Source organism: Dasypus novemcinctus, chromosome 4 (genome assembly GCF_030445035.2).
Source record: "Dasypus novemcinctus isolate mDasNov1 chromosome 4, mDasNov1.1.hap2, whole genome shotgun sequence".
Taxonomy (NCBI): Eukaryota; Metazoa; Chordata; class Mammalia; order Cingulata; family Dasypodidae; genus Dasypus; species Dasypus novemcinctus.
The window spans coordinates 404081-414215 of NC_080676.1; the positions used below are offsets into that span (position 1 = coordinate 404081).

General features: G+C 40.9%; 1 protein-coding gene and 1 pseudogene across 1 annotated transcript; one reads left to right on the top strand and one right to left on the bottom strand.

Annotated features, from left to right (window-relative positions):
- Positions 1 to 212: 212 nt before the first annotated feature.
- On the top strand, positions 213 to 1686 carry TRIP13 (thyroid hormone receptor interactor 13). The gene is given in 4 exon segments (XM_058294957.2): positions 213 to 446; positions 448 to 1219; positions 1222 to 1440; positions 1443 to 1686. Coding segments are annotated over 4 exon segments (1290 nt in total). The 5' UTR covers positions 213 to 269; the 3' UTR covers positions 1565 to 1686.
- Positions 1687 to 8432: 6746 nt separating this feature from the next.
- LOC101444942 (deubiquitinase OTUD6B pseudogene) lies at positions 8433 to 9750 on the bottom strand (annotated as a pseudogene).
- Between the last annotated feature and the right edge of the window lie 385 nt (positions 9751 to 10135).

Consider the following 10135-nt stretch of genomic DNA (forward strand, 5'->3'; position numbering starts at 1 on the left):
GTATAGAATAGATGGAACATAGGGTATTGTTAGGGCATTAGAATTGTTCTGAATGATCTTGCAATAATAGATAAAGGGCATTTTAAATTTCATCGAAACCTATAAAAGTATATGGTGCAAAATGTAAACCATAATGTAAAACATTGACCACGGTTAGTAGCAATTTGTACACCAATTGTAACAAATGTACTATCCTCCCATAAAATGTTATTAATAGGCGGCGGCAGGCACGCTCCGGCCGGGTCCCCGCTGCTTGCAGCGGTGGCGCCATGGACGAGGTCCTGGGCGACCTGAAGCAGGCGCTGCCCTGCCTGACCGAGTCGCTGTCCATCCACGTGCAGGTGCATCAGCTCAGCAGCAGCACCGCGAAAAGAGAAGATATAAAGCTGAGCATTAGGATGCTGCTAAATAGACACAACATTGTGTTTGGTGATTACACATAGACTTGAGTTTGATGATCATTTTCTGGCCAGAAATGTGCAATCTGTGTCTATCGTTGACACAGAGTTAAAAGCTAAAGAACCACAGCCCATTGATTTGAGCACATGTACTCTCGCACTTAACATCTTCCAACTCAACGAGGATGGCCCCAGCAGTGAAAACTTGGAGGAAGAGACAGAAAATGTCATTGCAGCAAATCACTGGGTTCTGCCGGCGGCTGGATTCCATGGTCTCTGGGACAGCCTGGTATATGACGTGGAGGTTAAATCACACCTCCTCGATTACGTGACGGCAACCTTACTGTTTTCAGACAGAAACGTTGACAGCAACTTGATAACCTGGAACCGAGTTCTGTTGCTGCACGGTCCTCCAGGAACTGGAAAAACATCCCTGTGTAAAGCATTGGCCCAGAAACTGACCATTAGACTGTCAAGCAGGTACCGATTTGGCCAGTTAATTGAAATAAACAGTCACGGCCTCTTTTCCAAGTGGTTTTCCGAAAGCGGCAAGCTGGTGACTAAGATGTTCCAGAAGATCCAGGACTCGACTGACGACGAAGATGCTCTGGTGTTTGTGCTGATCGACGGGGCGGAAAGGCTCACGGCAGCCCGCAACGCCTGCGGGGCCGGCACGGAGCCCTCGGACGCCATCCGCGTGGTCAGTGCCGTCCTGACCCAGATCGACCAGGTTAAAAGGCACTCGAACGTGGTGATACTCGCCACGTCCAACATCACCGAGAGGATCGACGCGGCCTTCGTGGACAGAGCCGACATCAGGCAGCAATAGGCGCCCCCTCGGCGGCAGCCATCTTCAAAATCTCGCTCCTGTCGGAAGAACTAATGAAGTGTCAGATAACACACCCTCGGCGGCAGCTGCTCACGCTTCGGGAGCTGGAGATGACTGGCTTCATCGAAAACAACGTATCCAAGTTGAGTGTCCTTCTAAGTGAAATAGCCCGGAAGCGCGAGGGCCTCGGCGGGCGGGCCCTGCGGAAGCTGCCGTCCTCGCGCACGCGCTCTGGGCGCAGGCGCCGTGCGTCACCGTCGAGGGCTTCCGGCGGGCGCTGGCCGGGGCTGTGGGCCGGCGGATGGAAGAGAGGAGAAAGCTCGCGCCCTGCCCCTGACCCCCGCAGGCAGGAGCCTCGGCCGCTTCCTCCAGGGCGGCCGCGTCTCGCTTCGACTGACGTAACAGAAGCTGCTGATAAGTTTTGTTAAAAGCAGGAAAAAGAATGTGGAAATATCGAAACAAAAGGAACGCCTAGCCCCAAGAAAGGCTCGAGTTACAGTACTTAAACACGCACACACCAGCGGAAAGATGAGGTGCGCATGCTTCCTAACGCGAGCCTATCTAGCACGAGAGTGGTTTGGAAACTAATGGAGAAGAAAAGCCTATGCCTGTGTCCAAGAAACCGGGAAAAGCGGCGGGAGCTGCCCTCCAGGCGCCAGCCGGGCTGGGGCAGGGCGGGTGCCGGCGCGGGGCCCTGGGACTCGCCCTTTGTGGGTTTTTCTGCCGGCTGTTTTATTTGTTCAATGACATTATTCATGTCTCAAATTGAGTCACATTAACAGAACATAAAATAAACGGGTCAATAGCTGATGTATTTCAAAGAATACAGTTTTGCTTTTATCTCATAGTAAAATAAGTGTCATATTAGTGTTTTACACACTTTTTAAAGAATGTGGTATCTTTTGTTACAGAACTTTTGAGCATTAAATTCCTTTTTTTCATAAAAAATTGTTATTAGGGGAGAGTGGAAAAGTGGGAGGACATGGGGTTAAATGGGAATCCCCTATAATTTCTATTGACTAACATAATCCTTTGAAAATAAAATGGAAAAAAATAAGACACTGGGGAGATATATGAAATTGTTATTGTACATACAAGTCAACAGATCTTTCAGTGATAAAAGACACAATGCCAAAATTTTTAAAATAATATTTCAATTTTTAAACATTTTGTATTTTATTTGTTATTTTAAATTATTTTAAAAACTATTATTATTTCATTTCTTACTAATTTTATTTGGTTATTTCATTGGCTTCATTTTTGGAGAGGTTTAGGAACACAAAATGGTCACAACTGTGGCAGGGGAGGATCACTGGTGCAGGGTGTTGATGGTGGGGGGATGTGTAGGGAGGGGTGCACTTGGGGCGTGCCTGTACGGCATATGAATATGTTCGAGGGTTCATGGGGCTTTGTCTCAATGGGTAGAGATGTGCACAATTACCAAAAGAAAATTGAATTCCCATCCTGGGGATTCCTGCTACATTCTCTGATAGAACAGCAAGAATCCTCTGAGCACAAAGGCAGTGTCTAGTGAAGGAAGGCAGACCACTATGTCATACTATTGACATTGAACTTTTTTTGTGAAATTGAAACTTAGTCTAGTATTATATACTGCCTAAAAGTTACCTCCTGAAAGCTTCCCTGTTGGTCAAATGTGACCTCTCTGTAAGCCAAATCCAGCATATAAATACACTACCTTCCCCACCCAGTGTGGGAAATGACTTCCAGGGATGATCCTCCCTGACACCAAGGGATTATTACCAAGCACCAACTAGCAATGCATCTGGAATCAGACCTTGACCTAAAGGGGTTAGTATTAAATACAAATGAATTGTTATGGCTAAGAGATTTCAAAGTGAGTCAGGAGGTCATTCCAGAGGTTACACTAATACACAGCTCAGCAGTACCTCATGGAGTGTCACAGTAAATCGTGCCTCAAACATTGGGGCTCCTAAGGGCTCTAGAGACACCCAGACAGTATAAGCAAGACAGATAAGCTCAGGAATTTGGCACCCTGGCAGTGAGCCTTACTCTGGAATTTATGCTCCATAGTGTAACAGACTTAGATTGATTTATAAATTCTCTCTACATGGCTCTTCTGTCACTTTTATTTGAACCTATAATTAGCATTATACGTGTTAAATATATTTCCCAGAGAGTTAAATCTTTGGGCCATTCATGTGCCAGTTGAGTCCTGAATCTCAGCAGAGTTGCAACACCTATTCTCCAGTTTACTGGACTCACCTAGGAGAACTAACGTGGAGATGATAATGGACAATACCCATTCCAAGGAACAAAGAGTGTCTACAGCTGCAAGTAAGATAGTTCTATCCATCTGCCCCATGTGACCTAGGCCCCCTCTCAATTAGAAACTGAGTGGGCATCACCATTCCCAAATCCTAAAGATTGGGGAAGGAATAATGGACTAAAGTAGATTTCTTATTACTGTATTATAGACTTACTGATATTCTGGCAATGGAAGAACTCTTATTGCTATAAAGGCAATGGCCAACAGAGGTTCTGAAGTTTGGGAGAGGGAAGAATAGGTGTAATGTGGGGGCATTTTTGGGACATTGGAGTGGTCCTGCATGACACTGCAGTGACGGGTACAAGCCATCATAGATTTTGTGTATTTTGTCATATCCTACAAAATTGTGTGGCACAGAGTGTAAACTAAATTGTAAACTGTAGTCCATGGTTAGTAGCAATGCTTCAATATGTGCTCATCAATTTTAACAAATGTGTCACACTAATGAAGGTTGTTGTTAATGTGGGAAAGTGTGGGAGGGGGAGTGTATTAGCCAGTGGGGTGCTGATTAAAAATACCAGAAATCAGTTGGTTTTTATAAAGGGTATTTATTTGGTGTAGAAGCTTACAGTTACCAGGCCATAAAGCATAAGTTATTTCCCTCACCAAAGTCCTTTGCCACGTGTTGGAGCAAGATGGCTGCCAATGTCTGCCAGGGTTTAGACTTCCTGGGTCCCTCTCTTCCTAGGGTTCATTTCTCTCTGGGCTTAGTTCCTCTGTTTTCTCCACAAGGTCAGTGATAGACTATGAGGCTCTTTAGGCTTTGTCTCTCTGTAAGTACAGCCATAGACTATTAGGCGACTGGCTCTGTCTCTCTCCCCAGGGCTTCAGCCATGTCTAAGGAGCCATCTCTATACCTCTGTGTTCTTCTCCTGTGTGTTCACTTCCCAGCCCCAGCTCAAAACTCCAGCATCAAACACTCAAACTCTGTCCTTTGCCATGTCTTTTGTCTGTGAGACCCACCCACCAAGGGATGTGGACTCAACACCCTACTAATGTGGCCCACTCAAAGCCCTAATCATAATTTAATCACACCCATGTATAGGCCAGTTTATAAATATAATCCAATATCTATTTTTCGAATTCATGAACCATATCAAATTGCTACAAGGAGGGAGTAGAACATACGGAAATCCCTTATATTTTTTATGTAAGATTTATGTAATTTAAAGCTTCTTTAAAAACAAAAATAAAAAATTAAGGGACAAGGGTGAGTGCCCTGGAGAAGAGTATAGAAATGAAGAACATAAGTAACAGGAATTGAAAGGGTTAAAAGACAGGCCAATTGTAAAACACACATGCACAAAAGGATTGTGGTTGGTAATATAAATTCAGGAATATTCTACTGCATGTTAAAAATGTAATTATACATGAGAAAAATATAACTAACATGATTTATGTGTTATAGTTAACAACCGCATTGCAATATTTTTGTAGCAAAGGCAAAGTTGATACTATATCAATTCTTAAAGGTGAAAAAAGAATATGAGGTTTGATTTTGTGAGATATAAATAAGACTAAGAATTTTTTTCTCTTCATTTTTTTCTTTAATAAGAAGACCTTGAATATATCATTTAAATAATCTGTGTTCATCTGTGTATCTTTCTCAACACCAGAGGAACAACTAAGTTAGCAGTTGGAATTAGATGAGACAAAAGTGCCTTAAAAAGAATTTATAAGTAATATTTCCTTAAGTTGTTGAGCTGCCTTTTTGTTCTTTTATTTTTGTGAATTTGAAATAAAGTTGTTAATTTAAAAAAAAAAAAGAATGTGGAAATGTAGTCTATTAAATGGGAGAAAATTTTCAGAGATCAGTAAGAGTTTGATCTCCCTGTTATATAAAGAGAACATACAACTCAATGACAAAAGGACAAGAGACCCAAGTAAAAAGTGAGCAAAATACTTGAACAGACATTTTTTCAAAATATACAAATGGCAAAAAAGCACAAGAAAATATTATGAACATTACTAGTTATTAGGGAAACGCAGATCAAAACTACAAAGAGATGTCATTTCACACCTTACAGAATGGGCTTTATTAAAAAAAGAAGAAAAGAAAAGAAAAAGAAAAACACAAGTACTGGAGAACATTCCTTCACGGTTGGTGGGAATGTAAAAGGTGCAGTCTTTGTCCTCTTTGTGGACAGTTTTGCAGTTTGTCAGGAAGATATACATAGAAATGTCATATGAACCAGCAATCCTGCTATTAGGAATATAGTCAGAAGTGAAAGCAAGGCCTTAAACAGACACTTGCACATGAATCTTCATAGTGGCATTATTTACAATTGCTAAAAAATCAAAACAACTCAAGTGTCCATCAACTGATGAGTGGATAAAAAAAGTGGTAATGTACATACAATGGAATATTATTCAGCTGTAAGAAGAAAGGAAGTCAGTCTGCATATGACAACATGGATCAACTTTGAGGGCATTATGTTGAATGAAAGATGCCAGATGCAAAAGGACAAATATTGTATAGTTTCACTAACATGAACTAAATATGATGACTAAACTCATGAAGTTTAGGTTACTAGGTTACTAGGAAACAGAATGTGGACTGAGAAGGGGCAGCTGATGCAGAATGTATGCAGAATGTTTAATGAACATAGAATGTTTAATAAGATGTATTGTAAATGTGGGAAAATGGATAGAGTTCATGGTAATACAGTATAGTGAGTATTATTGGTAGTCTAGGGAGGTTAATGTCGATTGAAAGAGAACTAGAGGATAATCTAGGGACTGTATAACAGTGATTTCAGTGGTAGATGTGATTGTGGTTAACAATATAAACACAAGGATTTTCCTCTATCACAAAAAAAGTGTTAGGAATATGTAGATACATGGAAAAAATGTATAAACTATAGTTAACAGTAATATTAAAATCTTTTTACAGCAATGGCAAAGAAGGTAGTATAATATATCAATGCTAATTAAGGGCCAATAATGGGAGTGTATAAAGGGGTATGGGATTTTTCCTGTTGAAGTAATGAAAATGTTCTTTTTTTAATTTAATTAATTCATCTTTTATTTTCTCAAACATCAGATAATATAAGAAAAACTATATTGCTCACTATAATTACACATGTTCTTTTACATTTTGCAAGTTGTAAACATGTTAAAGTGGATAAATTTTTGTTTAAAGACATATTCTAAAACTCTAGCATATAGTTCGATGAGTTAGGACAAAGAAAGCTTATGAAACTTCCATTAGACCATCACACAACAAACTAAATTAGTATATGCTGCTTTTAAATTAACAGTTGCCAATTTTTCAAAGACTTCAATTTTAGTTTACATTTAAAGTGATGTTTATCTGAAGTTTAATGAGATAAGAGAAGCACTACACAAACCTTCTTGACCACAACCATATTGATCATTTAAGAATATTAATAAAAATTTAAAAATACATCTATAAACAAGAAAATTCTACTCAGCATGTTTATTAAAAAATAGCTACCACTGCAGGTGCCTAACAGTTTCCTCCTGAGAACCTTGATGTTGCTCAAATGTGGCCAATCCCTAAGCCAAACTCAGCATGTAAATGCATTACCTTCCCCTCAACATGGGACAGGACTCCCAGGAATGAGCCTCCCTGATGCCAAGGGATTACTGCCAAGAACCAACTGGTGAAGCAAATAAAAACAGACTTAGAATAAAAGGGGGAAGTGGTAAAGACAAATGAGTTTATATGGCTAAGAGACTTCAAAATGAGTCAGGACGTCATCAGAGGGGTCACACTTATGCATATCTCAGCAGGATCTCAGAGACAGTAAAAGTAGATACAACCCCAGGTAGTGGAGCTCCTGAAGGCTATGGAGACACCCAGATCCTATGGTCATGACAGATGGCTCTGGAATTCAGTGCATTGCCAGTGGACCCTACTTTGGAATTTGTGCTCTTGAGTATGATGGAGTTGGACTCAGATGTGACCTCTCTATGCAAGCCTTTTTTACTGAACCTGTGGTGGGTGCTAGGGTTGGTGTATGCTCAGGAGACTTGAATCTCTGGTCTGTCTATGTGCCAGCTGGGCCCTGAGCCTCAGCAGAGTTGCAACACCTACTCTCCAGTTCACTGGACTTACCCAGGTCAGCTAACAGGGAGGTGAGAATGGTCAACCACCACACCAGGGAACTGAGAGAGTCTACAGCTACAAGCAGGAGAATTCCATCCACAGCCATGTGGGATCTAAGCCCCCTCTCCATTTAGAGGTGGAATGGACATCACCATCCCATGGTCCTTAGGATAGAGGAATAAAATATGGATTAGAGTGGACTTACAAGTATTCTAGTATAGAATTATTGTGAATCTAACAATGGAAGAAATTATGTCATTGATGTGGAGATGGTGGCCACAGGAGTTGCTGAAGGCAGGGACAGGGAAAAAGAGGTGTGATATTGGGGCATTTTCAGGACTTGGCGTTGTCCTAAATGATATTGCAGGGACAGATGTAGGACATTATATATCCTGCAATAACCCCCTGAATGGACTGGGAGAGAGTGTAAACTATGACATAAACTATAATCCATGCAGTGTAGCAGTGCTCCAAAAGATATTCATCAAATGCAATGAATGTACCGTACTAATGAAAGATGTCAATGTGGGAGGAGTGGGGGGTGTGGGGAGTGGGGTATATGGGACCCTCTTATATTTTTTATTGTAACATTTTGTGTGATTTATGTGTTTTTTTTTAAAAGAAAGATAATAATAATAAAAAAAAAAAAGGGACACTGGTTTTAAAGTTTATATGACATATTTCTCAAAAACCTGTTAGTAGCTCTGCCATAAAACTGAATGAGCATAGTTGTGTTTTTCAGTAATGTTTGAAACAATCCAACACTTGGTATGAATACTCAGATCACACAGTGTACTAAAATATAATTGTTCGATGTTTTACAAGCTAGTAGCAATTTTCAGTAGCTGTTTGGTATTTTCTGTGCATAACAGAATTTTAGTTTTCTCCTAAGCCATATTCATGTCTCATATATACAAGTATTAGTTGGTTTGGGGGATATTCTTCACCAACTATGAAAGGAGGAGTATCTGCCTATATTACTTCTATTGATGTTTGTAAAACATGAAACAGTGCTCTTAGCTCAAGCTGACCTCCCCATGCAACTATGTTTACAATATCATTACAGTGCTTTCCAAACTCTTCTGAAGTATACATATCTCCTGTACTAGGGTTTGTTAAAAATGGCAGAGTCTTCCACATGGCTTTGCATGTACTTAGCAGTTTGACTTCTTAAAGCTACTACAGTCAGAGTGCAGTCCTGTTCTTTCAGTTGATCTTCAATAGCTCTATACATACAGAGGCCATCAGATGGAATCTGTTTAATTTCCAACTGTCTAGCTGCCAATATTTGAGCAAGGTTTTTACTTTCAGCATGTCTGGCTCCTGATAAGTTCCTAATTTCAGCTTCTGCTATCTTTTCTTTCCGCTGTTTTCCAGTGCAGCTTTTTCCCCTATCTCTTTTGTGCTTTTGATATCCGAGGCTGCTGACTCTTAAGAACCAAGTTTGAAATGTTAACAGCAACAGAATCTAATTCTTAGTAGTCAGCTTCAAATGTTCCAATTCCTCTTTATGTTTTTGTTCCATTTCTGCTTCCAATTTAGCAACATATTCAATGAATGGCTTCCTCCGCTTTTTGTAATTCCTTTTTTAAAAATATTTATTTATTTATTTATTTATCTATCTCCCCTTTCCCCCCACCCCAGTTGTCTGTTCTCTGTGTCTATTTGCCACGTGTTCTTCTTGTCTGCTTCTGTTGTTGTCAGCGGCACAGGAATCTGTGTTTCTTTTGTTGCGTCATCTTCTTGTGTCAGCTCTCCATGTGTGCAGCACCATTCCTGGGCAGGCTGCACTTTCTTTCACGCTGGGTGGCTGTCCTTACAGGGCGCACTCCTTGCGCATGGGGCTCCCCTATGTGGGGGACACCCCTGTGTGGCACGGCACTCCTTGCGCGCATCAGCACTGCGAATGGGCCAGCTGCACACGGGTCAAGGAGGCCCGGGGTTTGAACTGCAGACCTCCCATGTGGTAGACGGATGCCCTAACCACTGGGCCAAGTCCGCTTCCCTGCTTTTTGTAATTCTTGGGAACAACATTCTTCATACCGTGAATTTTGGTCTCCAGCTCCTTCTCTTTGAGATGCCTTCCCAATAGCTGCTCTTCCTCATCAAGCTCCTCCGTCAAGACTGTCTCCGTGATAACCATAGTCATCTACATGCACTGGAACTGAAAACACTCTTAAGTGAACTGAGATGATGACAGCACAACTCTGATGAAACTGAGAGCCATGAAGGATACACTTTCGATGGATTGTACAAGGCAGGGGGTCATATAACAAAGTCAACACCTACTGAAATGAGGGATTGTGGTTAACAGTATAAATATGAGCATGTTTTCTCCTGGATTATAACAAATATATAATAATACATGTTGTTAATATGATTTGTGGGAATAATGCACCAAATATAAGCTATGGCATATAAACAGCTGTAGTACTGTGACTATGGTTTTGCATCAGTTATATTAATAACAAATGTGCCATAACAATGTAAGGTCTTGGTGGTAGGGTAGAGTATGGAAATCCTGAATA